Source organism: Phocoena phocoena, chromosome 8, assembly GCF_963924675.1.
Source record: "Phocoena phocoena chromosome 8, mPhoPho1.1, whole genome shotgun sequence".
In the NCBI taxonomy this organism is placed as follows: domain Eukaryota; kingdom Metazoa; phylum Chordata; class Mammalia; order Artiodactyla; family Phocoenidae; genus Phocoena; species Phocoena phocoena.
In genome coordinates this window covers 9,258,515-9,281,177 of record NC_089226.1, presented here as the reverse complement: position 1 = coordinate 9,281,177, position 22,663 = coordinate 9,258,515, and the positions used below count along the sequence as shown (strand labels likewise).

Genomic DNA, 22,663 nt, shown 5'->3' with positions numbered 1-22,663 from the left:
AAGGCAGACGGAAGGTCACGCAGAGCTGACTGAATCTAGGATCGCAGCTTTCGGTTCCCCGGAGGGAAGTGAGCCGACAAGCGCAGACCAAAGGAGAGGCCCCAGAGGCTCGGAGGGCCGCGGGTCCCTAGCCCGGAGGCAGAGCACGAGAAAAGTCCGTGCTCGAGGCCGGCCGTAGGATGGGCAGTGGGCGTGAGCTTTGCGCTCGGCCGGGCCCGAGGGCGGTCAGGCGCAAGGGGGCGGGGGCTGAAGGCCACGGTTTGCGGCGTCGGGGCGGGCCGGCCGGCGGGGCATTTAAACTCTGGGGACTGCCAGCTCGGGGCGCGTGCCCAGCTCTGCATCCTCCTCTGCTTCGGCTTCGCTTCGGGTATCGCCGGGCAAGATGCGGTCTTCCTTGGCGCCGGGCGTCTGGTTCCTCCGCGCCTTCTCCAGGGACAGCTGGTGAGAGGGCCTGCGGGGTGGGGGGCGCCGGGCCAGGACGGCCTCCCTCTCCCTCGGGTTTGGCGGATCCAACTCGGGCGGCCGGGAGTCCCAGCGTGCTGGTGGGGGGGGGGGGGGGCGGGGGGGGCGGCGCGGCGGCGGGTTCTGACAGGATCTGGCCGGTCGGCGGGGAGGTGGGTGGCACGCACGCCCTAGCTCGCTCCGCCTCCGCAGGACCCCTCCCTGGGAGGCTGCCCAGGAGAGTCTCAGCCGGTGCCCGTTTGCATCCGCACCTCCAGACACGCACACACCCCCACCCGCCCCCAGGGAGACCTTCAGAGCGCCTCCTTTATGGCTGAGCACCCGGGGGAGCCGGGCTTGCAGGCTAGGGAACCGAGGTCAGGGCGTGGCGGAGTTGCTGAAAAAGTGGCCATTGGAGTTGTCGAGTGGTCCTTTTGGTCTCTTTTGGCCCTTGGATAACACGAAGGCCAGAACCCAGTGGTCCTGGGAGCTTGCCTTGAGGGTTTCTGGGCCCAGAGAGACACCCTCCCGGGAGGGCATGCGTCTCAGATCAGAGCAGCAGCTGCACCTCAGCAGGGTAGTCACCCCAGCAGCGGGCCAGCGGCTTCCACAGGAGTTTTCCTCCTGACCAAGGAGTCCTGAGGAGGCCGCGGATCGGGGGGGAGGGGGGGGTTGGGGGTGTGGTGGGGTGGAGGGCTTTCAGCTCATTCTTCATCAGAGGCCACACTGGAGCAGTTTGCTTGGTCTGCACAGAATTTTGGTTTTGTTTAATATTGTGTTAGTTGCCATCGTTTACAAATTATAAAACAACGTAGATAGCCAGATTCCTCGCTTCTCTGATGTAACAGTCTCAGGCTTAAATTCCCCAATTATATCATTAGGGGTAGGAGCCCCTTTTAGATGGAGTGCAAGCTCTTAATATGGCCAGCTTGTTCCCGTTTTAAAACAGAAAATCCTGCATCCCGAGCCCCCTCAGTCCTGGGCAAATCAGGATGGTCAGTTGGGGACAGTCTCACACTCCCAGGCTTCCTCACTCACTGGGGACAGTCCTCACACTCCCAGCCTTCCTCACTCATTTAGATTATTTATTTGGTCCTTTTTGAGTTTAGGACTCTTAAAAGATATTTTTCAGAAAAAAAGATCATGACTCTCGTAAGGATATAAAAATGAACATGTGTTGAAAAGATTTTATTTCACTCATAATGAGGGTGCCAGAAGATGTTATAATTGACACAAAAGAAAAACCCAGAGAGGGGAGAATGGGGGGTTATTGTTTAATGGGTACAGAGGTGCAGCTTGAGAAGATGAAAAGGTTCTGGAGGTGGATGGTAATGATGGTGGCACCCCAATACGAAGGTACTTGATGTCACTGAACTGCATACTTTAAAGTGGTTAAACGTTAAATTTTATGTTACATATATTTTACCACAGTTTTGAAAAGAGAATACAAAGAACGTCCCCATTTGTAAGTTAGGCATATTGAGGCAAAACTGATTGGGAGGGAAGACTATTGAAACTCTGTCAGTTCATGGACATATTTTATATGACTTACCAGTTACTTACCACTTCATGGAATTCAAGCTCAGTGAAAGACAAGAATCAGATAACTTGGAGGGGTGTCCTCTGGGCAATGCACAGTTCTCCAGAGAAACACACATTTTTTTCCCTACAGTCTGCCCTGCTGGGATCAAAAATAGTCTCAAAGAAAGATTATTCTTGATCACAAAATAGGGTTGGTCTCATTAGATTTGATCTGATAATCTATATACATAATTTACTGTATAGGCCTTGTTAAGTTCACTTTGCTGGAAGTTTTCATAAGGGATCTTGGATTGGACTTTTAAAATCCTTCTATTATTTACTGTTCTGAGATTAGGAAGCCAAGCCAAGAAACTGTCTCCACTAGGTTTTACCTGCTGTACCTATAAATTTAGGCAAATTCCTCTCTTCTTGAGGTCCCCCAAATATCCTAAGTTTCCTGGGCCTGCCAGGGAGTGACCTTCCTGATTTGTGTGTAAGGGAACACAGTAAGCCAGTTTTCTTAGACGGGTTTTGTATTGGCTGTCAACCTTAATTCCTTTAAAGTGGCAGCAATATCTGATTAAATGAGCATCATTGTCAAGTACGACATTCCAGGCAAGGCCTTGGTTGTAAAACCAAGTTTTCTAATATGTTCTGGTTAAAAAAAAAAAAAAAATTCCTATTGAACTTTTGCAAATAACCATATTTTATAAAAAGCAAGAAGACTCAAAAAAAGTTTCTGAATTCCGAGGGGTCAGGCAGGGAGAATAAGGTATTTACAAATGTTTCAGTTTACAAAAACAGGGTCTCCTAAATTGTTATGGGTTACAGACAGCTTAAGAAGAAAGAGAAAGGGCTTTCTTATATATTCAGAAGATTGAACACTATAACAACATCAGTAATATTCCAAACGTGACAGTCATTCCTTATCAGTTCTTTCAGTCCTAAGTGATTAATTCTTGTTCTGCTGAATCTGGGGTTCGCAACCACATAAACCAGTCAGCTTCTTTGCTGAAGAGTTTTGGAAATCCTGACTCAGTCCACTGGTATGTTCTTAAAGATATCTGAGTGATGTCATCAGGAGTCCGTATGTACCTGGTCCTGTGCTTTTCTGAGACAGTTCTTGTTTGCTGAAGGTAAAACCTTTGGCCTATAGCTGACTGCACATCCTTTAGGGAGCATCAGAGTAGAACAAAAACTATCTGTAAGGGACAGAGACCTAAAGAGGTATGGATTAACTTATTAATGATAATTTTCAAAAGTGAATGATATGATGAGAATTCATGACAAGAAAAATGCAGCTAACAAGGAAGTCTGATTATTCCTGAGGTATGTAAAACAAAATAAAGCCAATCCAAAAAAAAAAATTAGACAATGTCTAAAAACACACTAAGGCTAATTTCAAAGAAGACAGTGAACATTATATCTGATTCATAAAAATGATGAGCATAATTTTTATAGAGGAAAAAATCTTGAGATATATAAAAACCCCAATACATAATTTACATAATGTACAAGGAGATACCAAGAATGTTGACTGAAGAGATTTAGTAAGTCTGGAGTAAGTCCTAAACATCTATGTTTTAATAACACTCCATAGGAAAGTCTGATGTACATCCCCAGTTGAAAACCACTGACCTGGAAGATGCTAGATTCAAATTAAAGAAGTAAGGTTGCAGCCCAGGTAACATTTAAAATCATAGCTGAAATCATGACTGGTAACATTCTACTGTTACCACCAGGCAAAGCACCACCAGGGTGCTGATGCATAGAAACAGACCATAGACCAAGAGGGCATTGAGAAACCTTTAGAAATTTCTCACACAGCAAACAATTTCTGAGATACTTATATAAGTGAAATATTCTACGACTCTTTTTTTCCCATAATAAACAAAAATATATCTCATTACCGTATATGTTCAAAGTTGTATCTCTCTGCCACTATTGTTCCTAGTAGAGTCTTATTCGTATACATTAATTATACCCTTTAACCAAAGTAACTTATATTTCAGAGAAAATGAGGGGCAGGGAGAGTGGATCACTGTGAACAGCCTGTCCCACTCCAGCATTTTAGAAGAGCTCAGGAGGCACAACTCCACAGGCACACACGTCACTTACACACTTGTTAAAGTGTGACTCCAACCACTGTGTTCTCCCACATCTCCCGGGTTTAAGACAGATCCGGATTGAAATCCTCTCACCACTGTGTGCCTTGTGTAGTTAACTTCTCTGGGACTCAGTTCCCTCGTGGGTGAAAGTCAGGTGGGTTCTTGAAGGCAAAAGTGATCCGTGAACATCCTTGACCTCCTGTGGCTGATGGAGGGCGCACGATAAGTGTTCCTTTACTTCTTTCCTGATGCATGGAGGTTTGGACTCCTAACAGACACCGAACGTCAGTGTAGCTTCTACTGTAGGCACACTATCGTGTTACACTGTGAGGCCTACAAAGATGATTAAGACACGGTCCTACTTTCTCGGAATTAAGGATCAAGCTGGAGAGAGGGCGTGTACCCTCATTATCACATTTGCTGCTTCCACCTGTACCCGAGGAGGGCTTTTAAGCAGAAGTGAAGAAAGCAGACGGTCCTGGAGCAGGACACCAGAGGGTGGGCTGGCCCTGAGCTTTGGATTCCTTGTTTGTACCGTGAGGATACTTGTAACACCTACCTCGTCAGGTCGCTGTGAGGATTAAAGATTGTCTCGAGATGCAGCAGGTAAAATACTTAGATCAGTGCCAGGCTCATATTAAGCACTGACTAAACATTAATTATTGACTATTTTTCTACTCGCATTTCCTACTGCTCTGTACCAGGCATTGTGTTTGTGGTTCACTGCAAGGTCTTTATTTGTTTCCCCACCTAATTCCCCATTATATGGGGATAATGAGGCACAGAGCAGTTATGGACCTGGTCAAGCGCCGCATAGCTAGTAAGTAACTGAGGTGAATTTGAATCCAGGTTAGTTAGACTCCCAAGCACGGTCTTTCCTCCCGATTAGAGTGTGGGAGGGGAAAAGAAAACATAGCCTTTGGACTTGAGACAAATCACTAAATCTCTAAGGCTCCAGGTCCTTGTCTTTCAAATGGAAATAGCAATATACCTCTATCCCAGGGTTTTAGTGAAATTAAGGGAGAAGATATGTAAAGCACTTAGCCCAGTGCCTGGTGTGCACTTAGTACTTGGTAATTGCACGGTGCTTGTGAGTTTCTGTGGCGGGAGGGTTTCATCTACATTAGGAGGAACAGGTAGCATTTGTCTTGGTGGACCTGGAGGTATTCTGAGTGGAGCCGTGGAGCTGGCGAAGGCACGGCAGTGAGGACGTAGCCTGTGTTGTCAGCACTGGTCACGTGCAGCCCCAGCTGGTGGGAGCCTGGGGCTTGAAGGCGCGGTTCCGGACAGGAGGCTGAGAGGCAGGTGGCACGAGGTGTGCAAGCAGAAGGCAGAGACTGAGGAGTTTCTGCCCAGGAGGATGGCACTGCCCCTCCTTCTCCCGTCAGGGCCCCCGGGGTCAGGCAGTGTCCTCGCAGGAGCCACAGCCCCTCTGAGTCCTCCCAGGCCCTGGGCCTGGCCGGTGCCCCGCCTTCTGTGCCAGCGTCCGCGTGGGCACGTCTGGGGACAGATGGCAACGTGGGCATCTTGCCAGAGAGATGAGTATGGCTGCTGATTATGGGGCTGGGCCCGCTTCCTGGGGCCTGTGGGGAGGGAGCAGTTCAGGGCTCGAGGAGAGGAGCCTGTGGGAGGAGGACCAGGTGACATTCCTGCTGGATGAGCAGGAATGTGTGGGGCACTGGGCAGGCAGGAAAGCAGGGGCCGTGAGCTCCCAGCTCGCTGCCCTCCCCCAAGCCCGCCAAGGCCGAGGCGGGCTGGAGGCTGCAGCGGGGACCAGTGGCTCTGCCCGCCGGAGTTTGCTGAGGTTCTGCTGCCAGATGCATCGCATCTCATTTCATCAACCCTTATGGACATCTCATGTGACAGGACTTTACTACCTTAGTCAAAGGAAGATCAAAGTGAGGCTGAGAGGCGAAATGTTATCTCAGTTTGTCTTTAGGGCAGCCTCATGTGACAGGAGTTTACTATCCCATTTACAAGAAGCTCAAGCTGAGGCTGAGAGGTGAGACAGCTCGCCCAGGGTCACAGCAACAGAACCAGAAGCTAAGACGCAGCCTCTTTTGGTTTAACGGCCTTTTCCCTATTCTGCCATGGCCTCAGACCAGGGACCCAGATGCTGCAAAGTAGCTTTCTCTTGTCTTCCTTCTCTTCCTGGTAACTGCCCAGGGATGCCCGGTAAGAGCATCAGAAAGGGCTCCTTAAAAAGAGTGGTGTGGGCTTCCCTGGTGGCGCAGTGGTTGGGAGTCCGCCTGCCGATGCAGGGGACACGGGTTCGTGTCCCGGTCCGGGAAGATCCCACATGCCGTGGAGCGGCTGGGCCCGTGAGCCGTGGCCACTGAGCCTGCGCGTCCGGAGCCTATGCTCCACAACGGGACAGGCCACAACAGTGAGAGGCCCGCGTACCACAAAAAAAAAAAAAAAAAAAGAGTGGTGATGGCAAGAGGCAGCTCCGAGAAGGAAGGAGAGAGCCTGGTGGAGGATCTGGAAGGCTGAGCCCACCGTCTCTGTCCCCACCCCCTTCCCTTCCTCGGGCTCTTCAGGCGGACCCCCAAAGAGCATGTGACCTGCGTGGCTCCCTCCTCCACCCGCACATGACTGCTGTCTTCTCCCCAGCCGCCTTCTGCTTCCTCTTCCTCTCCGCTGTTTCCTCTTTCCCTCCTTACACAGCAGACTGATGCGCGCCTCCCTGGCTTTGGGTGGGGCGGTCGGCCTCAGGGACCACGCACTGGTCTAGAAGGCAGCCAGGCTTTGGGGGTGGTCTGTATGGATGGCCAAGACCTTACTTCTTCCCGTCAAGCTGTGCCACCTGAGTGCTGAGGTCAGAGCTGAGTGGTCCCGAAGCAACGCCAGAACTGGAGTCAGACACCAGGGTTGGAGTCACTGCAGCCCACAACGCCCCCATCTGATTGTCCCCAAACTGGTGTGCGGGGTGGGCGGTATCACTGCTCTCGTTTTGCCCACTGGCTCGTGCCTCCTCCCCTGGGTCCTTCATGCTGGGGAGAAGGAGTAGGTGAGGGTGGGCCATGGGCCAAGCCTCCAGGGAATCCCGAGAGGAGGGTCCTCATCTTAGCTCCCTGGGGAGGAGGGCCCTGCCACCATCAACGCATTCCCACCTGTGCTCTTTGCGTAGCCGCTCTTCAGAAGAGAGACCACCAACTGCCCGCTGACCACTTCTTCCAAACCCTACCAGCTCTCACACTCCTCCAGAGTTTTTCCAGGTACCTAAACGAAACCACATGCTGTAGCTAAAAGCCACGTCTTTTCATTCTGTCTGAGCACTCAGGCTTCCCCTGCCTAGATTCCTTCTCAAGGCAAAGCAATCTAGCTTATATTTTCCACTCTCCTAAAGAAGACCATTATCTTATCTACTCATTCCTTCTAGAAAGTCCCGGGCTCCTTGTGCTACTGGCCAATGGCTCCCTTCTCTGGGAAGGATCTTGGGACCGAGCCCTGTCAACCTGATGCCCCTGAGCAAATGCCCAGGTTCCATCTGGAGGAGGGGCAGTAGGTGGAGGAGTCCTTGGGCTGGCTCTCAGCCCCAAGAGGGCTTTGTTCCTCTGTTCTCAGAGGCCCTCCCAGACCTGGCCTGTCCTGTCCCATCTTGTCAGTGGAAGGCCTGGCTCAGGGCTCTGCCCTGTGCTGTCTGTTCCAGGCTGGCCTTTCCCTACCAGGGTGTGTCCCAGTGGCAGTGGAGGGCTTGGCAGGGGGCGGGGTGATGGCATTGTCACCATCGGCCTGGTTCTTACTGTCCCCAGCCCTCTCTCCTTTTCAGATCTGCTGAGTCCCGGGACAGGCACATCCAAGGACAGGCCACCAAGTGGCACTTTCCTCCGGGCAAGTGTCAAGGTCACCTGCAGCTACAGCCAGTCCAGTCTGTCCCAACCTGAGTAGCCCGACATCTACTAGCTGCCCCAGACTTGGCTTAAGGGCTGGGCTGAGGCAGGAAGTGGTAGGGATTGGTCAGTGAGGGAGTTTAATTCCCTGTTGGCCTGCCATGGGGATAGGAGCCGTCAGCACCGTGGGCAATGTTGTTGCAAAGCAGGGAGGGGGATGCAGGGGCCGGGGATGACTGGGCAGACGCTGGAGAGAAGAAACCTCTTTCCACTGTCTCCTGAGGTCTGCACCCTTCTGCTGGGCTCTCTTGTTTTCTGTTGTGATGGTGGTGGTAGCAGGTCCTTTGGGGGTTTTGTTCGTTATCTGTTGCTGCTTTGGCAGACTTGTTCTTTGCCCCTACCTCAGAAGCGTTTCTAGTGCAGAGTCTTAATGAGGTCCATAAAGCTATTAGCATGCTCATTTGAAAGAATAAGTTGGACTGTCAGCTAATAGTTAAGAGATAGCTAGTCCACCTCTCTATCTGACTTAGTTACTCAGTAACCAGTGCCGTGTAGGGGGAGGTGAGACTCTAAAAGTGCCATCTCTTGCCAACACACTTAGAGGGTCACGGGGTGGGCACCCTGCCTGGAACAGTCTGTGGGCCTCGCCACGCACGTTCCTGGGTCTCTGGCCTGCCTGCCCAGCCTGGCCAACACCTGGGCTGCCACCCCTCCCCCTCGCAGCCGCCCTGGGGCAAGCTAGGCGAAGCCCGACTGTGTATTTTCCCCCCTGCTCCCTTTCTGGGGCCTCTTGTTTCTGCAAGAAGGGCTTGTGAAAGCAGAAGTGAAACTTGCGGGTTCTCCAGGCAGCAGGAGCGCGTCAGCTATCTTCCCTGTGAGCTACTGTGAGTTCGACAGCCTGTGTGTCAACCCAGCCCTTCCCCGGGCCCATGTCCTCAGTCCCCTTTGAACTATGGCACCTTGGCCTTTTTCTCAGAAGAGCTGCCAGAGTGGAATGGAAAGAGGACTTGACTAAGGGGAGGCCCCAAGTATGCTCTGCCCAGCTAGCTGTGCCCCTCTGGGCTCATGCCGCCATTGTGCTGTGGTCCAGGCAGGGAGTCCCAGAGGGGGCCAGTGCCCATCCTAGCATCGCACAGCAGTCTGAGGTCCTTCTGCCCCACCACCTCCCTCCCTGTGACTCTCCTGCTATCTTGGGTGTCAGGTTTCCTACTGAGGGATGGGGTTAGAGCTGAGAGAAAGGTCAGGCCGAGCTTCTGGACAGGGCTGGAATCTGGCAGATCAGCATGACTGTGGATCTCTGCTAAGTCTCCCTGTCTACTCCCAAGGGAGAACATGGGTGGGCCCAGTGGACCAGCCTCTGCTGTCTCCCCGTTGCAGGCTCCCGCATGCGCACTGGTAGCTTCGGGGCATCTTCGTGTCCCTCTAGCCCACCTCTGTATACCAGGCATGTGGGAGGCGTGGCCATGCTGGCCTCCAAATCCCTACCTTACAGGCAAATCCAGGGCCTGGAACCACCACCACTCAGAGGAGTTTGGTGCTAACCCACACCCTGCTCACCTCCCGTAACAGAGCAGCACGGGCTGCCTCCGCCCCCTCCAGCTTTCCTTCCTCAAAATCTGAAATCGTAGTAGCTGTCATTTTTAAGTGTCCACTGGGTGTGAGGAACATGTAAGAGCTGTCCTATGCATCATCTCATCAACCTGTCAATAGCCCTATGAGAAAGGTGATAAACACTACTTTGCAGACCACTAACAGGTGTAAGGAGTGAAATCAGGTTTCGCCTGATTCCTAAGTCCTTGCTCTTTTCTCTTACAGAAACCAGCTCCCTGAAATGCACCACCGAGGGTCTCCCTAGAGGGTGGCTGGCAGTGTGGATGAGGCAGAGGGAACCAGCCCTACCTTCTGCGAGGAAGCTTGTCTGGAGCTTCCCAAACTAATCAGCAGGGCAGAGCCCTGGGTCTTCATCTGGCTTAGCCTGGGAGGTGTCCGGAACCCTCTGACCTAGAAAATCCCACCCCTCTTCAGTGACTCCTCATCACCCCAAGAGACAGTCGAAACTCACCCTAGGCCCTCCATGACCTGTCCCCTCCCTCCTTCCCCACTCCTTCACCTTCCATGCTTGGCCCAGTCCCACCTTCCAGACCTCTGGCTACATAGAGTTCCCCAGACAGGTATTATTGCTGTTCACGCCTCCGCACTTTTGCACACGTACTTCCCTCTCCCTGGCGCCGCTTCCCGCCCCAGCCCTGGTGGACCTGGCCACCTCCTGCTTGTTTGTGAAGATTCAGCTGAAGCCTCACCTCCTGAATCCTTTCCTGACACTGCTCCCATCCCAGCTGGTCTCCGTGTCCCTGCTTCCGTGTCATGCAGGGCTGCCTTCTTTTATGGCACTGTCGCACCAATTCTGTTTGTCTCCCTGCTGACCTGCGAGCCCCTGGAGGGCAGCGGTCTCTCTTAACAGCTTCTCTGGGTCCCTAGCACAGTGCCTGGCATATGGCAGGATGTGGATGGGAAGGCAGTCCTGTTTCTGTCAGAGAGAATCGAGATGTCAGAAATGGGCCTGGGTGTGCCTGCTGTCCTTTCTTAGCTTCTGCCATGCAAGGTTGGGAGGGGCAGGACTCCAGAAGGCAGATAAGGAAGAACACTGGGGACCACAGGCTGGAGAAAACCAGGGCAGGTGACCTGAGGTGGGCAGGTGTTGGCACTTGGGGCTGAAGCAGTGTCGTGGTGGGAGGAGCGAGGGAGGAGAAAGGTGGCTGCCAGCAGGGCTGTGCCATTTGATCCCTCATCGTGTCTGAGCATCTCCTGCGTGGGCTCGGCATGGCTGAGTTGCAGCCTGGGCCTCCCTGCCTGGCCTGTCAAGGAAGGACAGTCAGTGCTGGGGGGGTGCTCAGTGGGGCCTGGGGATCCTTCAGGCCCAGAGGAGATCTGATCTGTCACCAGGGTCAATGGCTGTATCCAGGTGGCAGCCGAGATAGACTCAGCTGATCCCGGGGGGTCGTAAAGGTGGCCCAACAGACACGTAGGGACTAGGGTGAGAGTTACATTGTGTTCCCTGGTCTTTGAGCTAGATGTGGTTGGCACTGTCCTCCGTGGGCATCTGATGAGGAAACCGGAAGCAAAAAAGGCTTAGAAACTTTCATTTGGTTACACAGTAAATTAGAGTCATCCCTCAAAGCTTTCAGCTTTTTTCCAGACTCAGCAGCTCCCCGGGCAGGACACTGGTGAGTGTTATCTGTAGGGCTGTGATTTTCTTCCATCTTGTGCACTTTGAAGAAGCCTCACTGGGCAGCCTCTCCAGTTCTCTCAGAGACACCCCCAACCCTGCCACCAGATTCTGGAAGTTCCTGAGGTAGGAGTCATGAGCCATTTGCCAAGTGGAAAACATTGCTGCCACCAAGCTTGTGTATGTCACAGGGTCACTGTGACAGTCCCTTGGAGTAACCCCAGATTCCCTGGAGAACCCCTGGTGACTCCCCCCCAGCCATGCACCCTCGGCAATGGGGAGCCAGAGAGGCTGGGCAGTAGAGAGAGCATAAGATTCAGCTAGAGAGAGCTTCGTTCTTAGTGGAATGGAGAGCCACCGAGAAATGTTAAGCCAGGTGACGGCGGGGGCACATGTACCTTCAGTCTCTTCAGAAGATAAACTGTGAGGCAGTGGAGGGAATGAGACAGAGAACGAGTCCAGGGGTGAAGGGCCCTGGTAGCCCAGCCTGAATTCAGCCTCTGGTCTGCTGAAACACCCCTTCATCTCACAAGCAGGAGCCTTCGCGACATGCTTGGGAGGAAGTGATTTGGGGTTTGGAGGCAGATCCCTGGAGAGGGCAGGCTGAGCCTCCAGTGTCCTGGTCCTTTGGTTCGTGGATCCCAGGGATAAAAAGGGTTTCAGGCCCTCTTCCCCTTCGTCCCCACCTTCTCCATGGGCTCTTTAAGAAACCAAGGCTCTGGTCTTTCTCCTGGGCTAGAGTCCATGCTGAGGTCTATTTTCCATGTACTTCCTGGCTCCCGGCTGCTGACTCGTCTCAGCTGATGCTGTGACTCAGGAGGACATGGAAGCCCTTCCTCAGAGCCTCGGCAGAAGGGGAAGGGGGAGCACTCAGTGGAAACTTCGGTGGTGCCTGGCTGAACTGTTCTTTCCGCCCCAGACCAGCGCATGGGATGAGAAGCACTGTGTGAGAGGGCCCATGTGATGTGTGAGCCACAGATGGAAAGGATGACCCCTGTGTCCAGTGGAACGGACTAGGGCAGAGGACCTGGGTTCTGTCACCAGCTTTCCTTCTGTTGCCACATTTCCAGCTAGGTTTTGGGCTGCAGCAGGTGCTGTTTCTGCCATGTTCTGGGCTTAAGAGCAGCGTCGACTTCACTTTATTTTATTTATTTATTTTTAAAATTAATTTATTTATTTTTGGCTGCATTGGGTCTTCTTTGCTGTGCGCGGGCTTTCTCTAGTTGTGGCGAGCGGGGGGCTGCTCTTTGTTGTAGCGTGCGAGCTTCTCATTGCTGTGGCTTCTCTTGTTGCGGAGCACGGGCTCTAGGCACGCAGGCTTCAGTAGTTGTGGCTCACGGGCTCTAGAGCGCAGGCTCAGTAGTTGTGGCACACGGGCTTAGTTGCTCTGCGGCATGTGAGATCTTCCCGGACCAGGGCTCGAACCCGTATCCCCTGCGTTGGCAGGCGGATTCTTAACCACTGCGCCACCAGGAAAGTCCCGACCTCACTTTAAAGACAGACCCTTCTCCCACATCAGCCTCCTGCCGGCTTCCAGCATGTCCAGTATTTTAAATACAGTTCTATCTCCCTGCCCCCATCTCTCACACACACAGAGGCACCCCGATCTTAGTGAGGCCAGAGAGAAGCAGAGGTGATGGGCAGTGGTAAGAGCAGGAGGGGGTACTTTGGTGTCGTCTAGGGCGCTGATGCTGGGCTAGCTCTGTCGGGAGGCCTCGGTAGCAGGAGCAGGGACATGGGGCCCCCCAAGCACTCTGGCCTCTGGCGTCTGTTCCTACCCTCCCCTTGGCCTCTGCCCCAAGGAACTTGTGTCTGGAGGGGAGCCTGATGTAGAAGAGTTGGTGGTGCTGCGGCTCTGAGGCTGCTAGAATGGGCACAGGTGCATGCTTCCTGGACACAGTAGAGGCGGAGGTCCGAGCGCCCTGCCAGCCCAGCTGCCCACCTCTCCCTGCAGGTACCGAGGCTTCATCCTGCTGATCACTTTCCTCATCTACACCTGTTATCACATGTCCAGGAAGCCCATCAGTGTTGTCAAGGTGAGGCTGGCCTGGGCGTAAGGAAGAAAGCAGGAGATGCTGGGCCCCAGCAGAAATACACTTCCGTAGAACGGTCTGGAACTCGGCATATAACCATCCTTGTTCCCTTACCTTGGTCACTGAGCCCGCTCCTTCCCCCTGGCAGAGTCCCACTTTCAGCAGTTCTCTTTTCCCAGGAGAGTTTCCTGGGTTTATTCACCAAGACGGTGGTGTCGGGGGCTGCGGGTGGAGCCAGAGAGCAGACACCCTGGGCCCCATGTCTACCCTGCACGTAGACCCCCGTTGCCCTTCACCGAGGCTCTGCTGTGGCCACTTGCCCCTGGAGCCAGTTCTTGCCGGAGGAGGGAGCGTGGGGTCCGGTCGAGGGGGGCAGCGGGGCTGGTGTGTTGGAGGCTGCTTGCTCCTTTCGGGGCCGCAGGATGCCCCCTGACCTGTGCACCCGTGGCTCCTCCAGAGCCGTCTGCACCACAACTGCTCAGAGATGATCCAGCCCATCGGCGACACCCACAGGCTCAACGACACCACGTGGTGCAACTGGGCCCCATTTGGTAAGAGCGGGGCAAGCTGTTCTTTCCCACAGCCCACTCCCCCTACCCAGGAGAGGGTCAGCCGGGGCCGGAAAGGGCTTCCTGCAGGGGCGTCCAAGCAGCCAGCCAGCTTTCTGCCTCTCCCATCGGCTTTCAGACCAGAGCAACTACAAGGAACTCCTGGGGGCAGTGGACAACGCCTTCCTCGTGGCCTATGCCATCGGCATGTTTATCAGGTAAGAGAGAGGCGGAGCCTGTGACTGCCCGCAGCAGAACCGTTCAGAGCTGCTGTCTCCCCTTGGCCGACCTGGGGGCAGCAGGGTCAAAGGGAAAAAGCTCGGGCCCCCCCACACGGAAATGAGACGACAAGACTTGCACACATCATGTCAGCCCGTAGCCAGCGCGCTCCCACGGTTACCGAACCTGCTCCTTCACCGGGCCAGCTCCCACTTTCAGTAGCTCTTTTCCCTGGAAAGGCTTTCCTGGATGTCCTTTTGAGTTTATGCACTCAGATGGCAGTGTCAGTGGTGTGGCTGGGAAATGGTTTGTCCTAGACCGGGGTCCTTCAAGGATAGCCCTGGATGCTAGGAAGACCCCAGCACGGCTTTTACGTAGCAAGCATGATGTTTGTTCCCAGGAATCAAAGATGACTGAGGCAGGGTACCACCTCCAGAGAGCTCACAGTCTAGTGGAGTGACCGATAACAGCAGCTAGTTATAAAGCAGTGTGGTGGCTCCCAGACAGGTGGCTTCATACGGGGCGCTCTGGGGGCTCCGAGGGGTCACTTAGTGTGAGCTGGGATTAGAGAAGAGGGGTTGGGAAAGGCTTCTTGGAGGAGATGACACTTGAACGAATGAAGAAGAATTGGGCTTGGCAATGCAGAAATGGCTAGGTGGAGGGAATGGCATGGGCAGAGTAAGGCGAGTGTGAAACAGCATGGTCTGGGGGCACAAGTAACAGGTTTACCAGAGTGTAAAATGCAGGAGATGGGGCTGAAGAATGAGGTCATTGTGTACCAGGCCGTGGGCACAGGAGAACCTCTGAAGGGTGGCGTGTTCAGATTAACATGTCAGATCGCTGTGAGGGTGACGGAAGGTAGGTTTGAGGGAGAGTAGGACTGAGTACCAGGTCACACTAAGGAACAGATCTGATAATAGCTCAGCTGAGCTTTGAGCAACGCCTGAGTGAGAACAATAGTAATAGAGATGATAAAGTAACGACGCACTGGAGAGATGTAAGTAAAAGGTACAGGTCTTGGAGGTTGCTTGTGAAGGGTGGGGCGGAGAGGCAGGAAACAGGTAGCCCCGTGGTTTCTGGCTTGAGTGGCCAAACGTGGTGGCGACATCCACTCAGATGAGGGGCACAGGACACGGGGCAGGGTGGGGGGCAGAGGCAGAGGCGTTCTGATTTTGGAGTTGTTGAGTGGCAGTTGTTTTGGGGAGCATCCCAGTCAGGATGTCTGGAAGGCATCTGGATATGATCGTGAAGCTCTGGGGGAGAGTTCAGGGCTGTAGATATGCAGCTGGGCTGTGTAACGTATATGTAGCTGGTAGTTAAAACCATAAAAGTGATGCAAGAGAAAATGCATGAGAAGCGCTGGTCAGCCAAGGGGGGAGGCAGGTGGGCCACGGTGACCTCACAGAGGCCACGGAGAGCGCACTTCAAGGTGCTTGGTCAGCAGCGTCAAATAAAACAGAGGAGCCCAGTGAGTGGAGGACCGAGGGTGTCCCTGGCGTGTGGCAACACAGAGGTCACTGGTGGTCATCTTAGCAGAGTCGTTTCAGTGGCTTTGGGTTGGGGGGGCGGAGAGATAGGAGGTAGAGAGCCGAAGGGCGCAGGTAGCATAGACTACCATAGATCCAACTCTCTCTTCTGCAGTGGCATTTTTGGGGAGCGGCTCCCCCTCCGTTACTACCTTACAGCCGGAATGCTGCTCAGCGGCCTTTTCACCTCGCTCTTTGGCCTGGGGTATTTCTGGAACATCCACGCGCTCTGGTACTTTGTTCTTATCCAGGTACGAGCCTTGGCCTTGCACTCAGGCCTCTGTTCCCGGCACAGAAAGATAGTAGAGGCTGCAGGTCCTTCCCAGCCGCCCCAGGTCCCGGCGCATCCAGTCCTGTGCTCCTTTATCACGATGCGGGGTCCCATTGCCCATTGCCTGTGGTCACCCTCATGGGCTCTGTGAGTTTGCGCTGAGCGTTACCCTGAGGTCCATGGAGGTGCCTGTGAGGCCTGGTCTCTGCCGTGGGGATCTGGGGCCACAGGAGAAATCAGCTGGTGGGTTAGGGGGTGCGTGCACGCAGGTGAAGGAAGGGGGTGCGTAGTGTGTGCTGCGGAGGGGCCCCCATCCCAGAGGCTGCACCGCTCAGCCCAGGCCTGTCCCGCCTCTCTCCTCCCTCCCTGCAGATCTGCAACGGGCTCGTCCAGACCACGGGCTGGCCCTCCGTGGTGACCTGTGTGGGCAACTGGTTCGGGAAGGGGAAGTGAGTGTGATGGGACAGGAGGGTGGGCGGCGCCTGGGGGGCTGGGTTGGTGGGTCCCTCGTGGCCCCTGATGTGATTTCAGGGTCAAAGATTAGAAACTTGCCTCCATCTTGCTGACTTTCACAGGCCGAGATACACATGTTTTAGTGACTAAAAGCAGTACTGATTTTCTCATTGCTAAGGTTTTGATCCTTAAAACCTGCAACCTCAGTTATGCTTTTTTCCTCTTAATAGATGAATTTCCATTTTGCGTGAAGACAAAAACGAAGCCTATAAAACTGTGTTTGTATACACACACACACATATATATGTGTTTGTATATATTTATATATATATATATATATAATTTTTTTTTTTCTTTTTCCTTGAACTGGCTTTGTGCAAAAGTTTCTTCAGGGCAGGGTTTCTCAACCCTGGCACTATTGACATATGGGGCTGGATAATTCTTTGTTGTGGGACCGTCCTACACAGTGTAGGGTGTCCAGCAGCCTCTACCCCTAGATGCCACTAGCGCACCCACAGCTGGGACGGTCGGAACTCTCCAGACGGTGCCCGTGTCCCCTGGGGGCAGAGTCACCCCTGGTTGAGGACTTCAGAGTCACGGCCTTAGGGCAAGAGAAGAAAGGGCTGGGGCTCTGGGCCCTGGGGCAGCGAGCAGTCAGAGAGTGCTTGCTCAGGGAGCGGTTGGGGAGCGGGACCCCCGGCCTTGCTGTCACTCCCTTGACACCAGCAAACCCTCCCGCTCCTCCCTGAAGGGGTCTTCAGCTCAGAGGCTGCAGGCAGCCAGCTTTTTGCACTTGGTCGGGCGGTCGCCAGGAGCCCTGTGCTTCTCTTCTCACTTTTCCCGTTCTTCTCTCCCTCCCTCCCTCCCTCCCCTCCAGGCGGGGGCTCATCATGGGCATCTGGAATTCCCACACATCCATGGGCAACATCCTGGGCTCCCTGATCGCCGGCGTCTGGGTGGATGAGCAGTGGGGCCTGTCCTTTGTGGTGCCCGGCATCATCACCGCCGTCATGGGCCTCGTCACCTTCTTCTTCTTAATTGAATGTGAGTGGAGCCCTCCCTCCTCACAGGGCCGGAGCCGAGCCTCCCGGTCAGGCCCTGGGAGAAGGCAGTGGGTAGCGTGGGATCGTGGGGTCAGAGCCACAGATGTGTGACTTGGGACAGACAGCCTCTCTGAGCCTCGGTTTTCTCATGTGTGACAGAAGTATAACAACGCCTGCTTCCCTGGGCTGTTGAGCGTTTCCGTGAGACGTGAGACTGAGGAGGGAAAGGTTGGGGGGACCTCTCCACCTTTGCTGCCTCTTCCCAGCTCCCTGACAGACGGGTCAGGGAGTCAGGGCCATGGTCACTTGTAGCAAGAGAACGAAAGTCCACGAGGCAGTAGTGACACAACTTATTGTTAGGAGACCCAGACCTCGAAGGTGGTCTCCGGAGCCCCGGTTCCATGCTCCCTTGTGCTGGAAAGTCAACTCACCCCCTTTGAGGAGGGGTGGGGACCACACGCCATGCAAGGTGAGGGCCTGGCCTGCTGGGAAGCTTCTTAGAAGATTTTTCTTTCAGACCCAGAGGACGTGGACTGCTCACCACCTCAGCACCATGTGAGTCCTATCCCTGCCCTCCACTCCACCCGGAGGCTGGTCCCAGGGAGGCCTGGGGAGTTGGAGGAGGGGCCACAGTTACTTCACAGGCCCTTGGGTGAGGGCCAAAGTCACGCCCTCGGGGGGCTCCCCGACAGCCTGACGGGCCTGGCAGGATGTTAGTCCAGTCCAGGAAGGGGACACATACCTCTTCCAGCGTGGGAGCCCCTACCTCTCACATGGGCTGTCCTTCCAGCTGGTGGGAGGTGGTATGTGGACGTGCCCACAGCAAGGGCTCTTCTCTGCTCAGGGTGAGCTGGAAGAGAACGTGGACAACGCTGAGGACCCTGGCAATGGACCCCACTCTAACAGAGAGAACGGCCTGGAGTCTGCCGTCACCTTGTCCAAGGAGCCAAGTGCTCAGCCCGCTGCCATCAGCTTTTTTGGGGCGCTCTGGATCCCGGTGAGTCTTTTGTGGACTGGAAGGAGGAGAGAGGCTCTCTAGATTTTTTTGCTGGGTCTCAGGAGATGGGGATGCTCAGGGTGACCTGTGGTTTCCAGAATTTCTTTACATGCAGTGCCTAGGGAGGGCGGCCCACTTGGGGAGGGGAACACGGGAGACTCGTCCTGACACAGCATATCCGGGCCACAGGCACACTGCTGTTACTGAGGCTGGAGAGGTCCTCGAGGCTGCTTTGTGCAGTGGGCGGTGGAAAGTGCTGGGTTGGGGCTCCGCTGACGGACCAAGGGCGTCTTGCCCCTGTTTCCATCGCGCCCTCTGTTACGCTCCCCAGGGTGTGGTCGAGTTCTCCTTGTGTCTGCTGTTTGCCAAGCTGGTCAGTTACACCTTCCTCTACTGGCTGCCCCTCTACATCTTCAATGTGGGTGAGTACCCGGGGAAGAAGAGGTGAGGAACGGAGGGGTCTCTGAGGAGGAAACCTGTCACGTGACGCGTACGTCTCCAGGAATAGGCAGGATTTCTGCTGAACCTTTCCTAGGGCAGGAGGGAAAGTTTTTTTCTTTAATGGGAAGCTAAACCTTGCAGATGCACCCCCGCCCCCACCCAGTCCCTAATTCCAGCCACTTTTCCTCCCTTGGCGCTGAGTCGGGGTTAGGAACTCAAAGCTCTGTTCTGCAATCCTCCCTAACTTCTCCAGCCTCAGGTATAGGAGAAGCCCCCCTCCAGGCTGCTTGGCTCATAGGTGGGCGGGACTGGAGGGTGCTGGAAACGGTCTGCCTTTTGAGCGCCTCCAGGAGCCCCTTAAGCCTCCCCGCCAGCCCAAGGAAGAGGGCCTGATGAGCTACCCCCGCTGCCTGTAGCCTGGCAGTAAATGCTGTTCTCTTCCATGGAGGGCTGCCGGGAGCCTCGGGGGATTGACGCCCTGTGCCTGGGTCTGCTGGGCTGCCCACCTTGTGGCCCTCCTCTCCCCTGCCTCTGCCCCTGCCCGAGGATGGACAGATGAGGAGAGGTCACTCTTGCGGTTGAAAAGGATGTTTATGTTCCCCTGTCCTGGATCTCTGGTTTTCCACACGTGGAGCTACTCTATCAGGGAGCAGTTCTGCCCCCAGAGCCTCAGAGCCTCAGAGCCTCACCAGGGCCAAGGACCACTCAGCCAGGGCTGCCGGGCTCCCTCCAGGCCCCGTGGGAGGGATGAGGCTGCTCTCCACACAGCATCCTTGCACTGAACAGGATGCGGTGGGGATGAGTCAGAGCCAGGTCTCAAGCTGTAACTCACCCCCCCAGCCCCGCCCCCGGCTCCATCTGAGGGGCCTCTCTCGACGACGGGGGTAGAGCACCGGGGCAACCCTGCGGTCACTGACCCTTTGTTCTGTGGCCTTGATGCTGGCTACAGAGTGTGAGTCAACCTTGAGGGCTGGGCTACAAGTCAAGCTTCTGGGCGTCCCTTTTTCTAATTCTAGGGCGAGGTCTGGGACCTGAGGTCCCCATTTTCCCGCAAGCCTCCTTCCTGGCTCTGTTTATAAGCAGGGACCTCAAATGGAGGTGACAAGCTTCTATGGGGACCAGCTGCTCGGTCAGGGGGAGGGCAGGAATGGGGCTGGACAGGCTGAGGCTCAGTGAGAGCAGTTGTACCCCCAGTGGGACAGGGTCCTCAGGGGCCAGATCCCAGTGCTTTCATAGAAGGGCTTTTCCGGGAGGTCAAGGCCATCCGACAGGACTGGGGGCCGGAAAGGGCATCCGGTCCCAAACTGCTGCAGACTCGCTTGTGACCTTGGCCAGTCACTTCTCCATGGGCCCCACTCCTTCCTCTGAAGGTGATACTGGACCAGGTGTCTGCAGGGACGCTCCCAGCGGTGGCCCTCCAGGATGTCTGCCCAGAGCCCCCAGGTCTGAACACATGCTTTTGTTTTCCACAGTTCACTTTACTGCCAAGGAGTCTGGGGACCTGTCCACGCTCTTCGATGTTGGTGGCATCGCAGGTGAGGCCATGCCCTGCTCTGCCTCTAGGCTGCATCCCCCTCTTCTCTTGTCAGGGTGCAGAAAAATGGGACGGGTCCAGTGGGATGTGACCTAGGCAGGTGGCATCCTGCCCAGGTGGTCTTCCCGTGAGCAGTGGGTGCGGGGAAGGCTGCAGAGGGAGACACTCAGCTGGCTCTGGGTCCCCGGCCCCGGTTCGTGCTGGGCTGAGGGATGGGGCAGTGCTCGGGGTCCCGCATGCCTGGGGCGGCAGCGTGCACGTTGTGTTCCAGGCGGCATCCTGGCGGGGCTCATCTCTGACTACACCAACGGCAGGGCCACCACCTGTTGTGTCATGCTGATCTTGGCTGCCCCCACGGTGCGTAGAACCTCAAGGGCAAAGTGCGTGTGTGTCGTGGGCCGCTGAGCCCTGTGCACGCCTGGGCATCACGCACACACCCGTCTCTTGGCGTGTGTACATCCCTGTGCGCGGCCAGGGGAGGAGAAGCCAGTGTCAGCACAGGAAAGAGATCCAGACTGAGGATTTTGGAAAGGGATTCGTGGTTATTTGGCCTTGGTGAGAAGGGGGAGGCCAGCTGCTGAGCTTCTTGAGCAAGGAAAGAATAAGTGATTGAGGTTCGATATGAGAGGAGACTTTGGGGGCAAAGGGCAATGATAGATCACCACACATTAGACCCTGCATCCCTGGGACATGAAGACCGAGAGGCCTGGGTATGAGAAGGCAAAGGAGAAAGGGGACCCCTGGGGTTCCCAGACTTCCGGGCTCCAGTCTAACAGAGGCAGCCCGTGGGGAAGCCAGGCTGTGATCCTGTCTTCCCCCTTCTCCTCTCTCAGATGTTCCTGTACAACTACGTTGGCCAGAGTGGGATCAGCATCTCCATAGGTGAGGAGCTGGCGCTGCCGTGGGGACACCGCGAGGCTGGCTTGGGGACGTGGGTGGGAGGCTCGGGGAAGTGGAGGTTCTCAGCCTGACGCCTGGGGGACTCACCCACTTTGGGTTGGGGGTGGCGGTGGCCTCTCCTCTCTAACTGGGCCATCTCCATCACCACGTCAGTAATGCTGCTTACCTGTGGAGCCCTGGTCAACGGCCCTTATGCCCTCATCACCACTGCTGTCTCGGCTGACCTGGTAAGCGGAGCCACCTCGGGGATTGGCCAGGGCCTCTGTCTCCAGGCCCATCTTCACGTCTCTCCCCCTCCCCCCGCCCGCAGAGACGAGATCCTCAAAGTCCTTCAGAATCCGCCATCGGCCCCCCTTTCTTCCCAGCTCCAAGCCCCCCTCGCTGCCTTTCCCTGAGCCAGTCCCTCTCCTGGTCCCGGTCCCGGTCCTGCTCGGTGCCGCCTCTTGGTTCAGGCCTCCCCACTCTGCTCTCTCCCCAGGGGACTCACAAGAGCCTGAAGGGCAACGCAAAGGCGCTCTCCACTGTCACGGCCATCATCGACGGCACTGGATCCATAGGTCTGTGACTCTCGCTCTTGGCGACTCTCGCTCTTGGCTCTCGGCAGCTGAGCCCCAAGCCTGGTGTCGGGCGCACTCTTGGGATGCTGCCCTCTTGCGGGCAGGGAGGGCCAGGGTCCCTGGTGCAGGGCCCTTCTCTCATGCTGTGGTCCACACAGGTGCGGCTCTGGGGCCTCTGCTGGCCGGGCTCATTTCCCCCACAGGCTGGAACAACGTCTTCTACATGCTCATCACTGCCGACATCCTGGCTTGCTTGGTAAGAGCTTTGCGGTGCACAGATGGGTGTGGGGAGGGGCCCTGTCCTGCGGGGCTGGGACCCTGGAAAGTTCCGAAGTGTCCAAAGTGGTCCAAAGTGTCGGCCGTCCAGGGCTTTGCTCGGAACCACCCTGCGTCCCATGGGTGAACCCCTGCGGAGCGACACCGGGAGCCAGCCGAGCGGTCACCTAGCGCTGGGGACCAGCCACGCGCTGCATGCTGAGGTCGCCCTCCCTCCCCTCAGCTCCTCTGCCGGTTGGTGTACAAAGAGATCCTGGGCTGGAGGTCATCCCTGAGTAGAGACAGAGGGTAAGTCCTGCGGAGGGAGGGCCGGAGCCCCGCCTGCCCGGCCTCACTTCTCGCGGGAGTCAAATCTGGCGCTCAGCTGCTCTGCACCAGTCTGAGCCTCGCTCCAGCCCAGACCTCAGGAACTCGGAGCCGGAAGCTGAACGTGCTCCGGGAACCCCTGCCTGGCCCCCAGCCCCACTAACCTGTCCTCTGTTATCCCCATGTGTCTCCGTAGCTCTAGTGTGGCCCTAACCCACGCGCGGTAGTATTTTCCTCAAGTCCCGTGACTTTTGTGAGTATTTTCTTCAAGTCTGTAACTACTGTGCCCTTAGAGTGCATGCAAAGCCTCTCTCCTCCAGTGCGATTTTTCTGACTTTCGCTTTTTCCTTGGGGGCCAGTTCCAAAGACTCTGAGTCTGGACGGAGTGTGGTGCTTGGGAAGTGTTTCCTAAGGGGCCAGAGCTGCTGTG

At 55.5% G+C, this 22,663-nt stretch overlaps 1 protein-coding gene across 1 annotated transcript; it reads left to right on the top strand.

Annotated features, from left to right (window-relative positions):
• Positions 1-382: 382 nt before the first annotated feature.
• On the top strand, positions 383-22,460 carry SLC37A2 (solute carrier family 37 member 2). Its single transcript, XM_065881938.1, has 18 exons — positions 383-441; positions 13,084-13,165; positions 13,620-13,713; positions 13,850-13,928; positions 15,571-15,706; positions 16,099-16,175; positions 17,057-17,223; positions 17,740-17,777; positions 18,067-18,219; positions 18,551-18,641; positions 20,133-20,195; positions 20,466-20,551; positions 21,028-21,076; positions 21,248-21,321; positions 21,573-21,651; positions 21,810-21,907; positions 22,151-22,215; positions 22,430-22,460. Exons 1-18 carry the CDS (start codon positions 383-385, stop codon positions 22,458-22,460), a joined length of 1,521 nt encoding a protein of 506 aa, XP_065738010.1.
• The last annotated feature ends 203 nt before the right edge of the window (positions 22,461-22,663 follow it).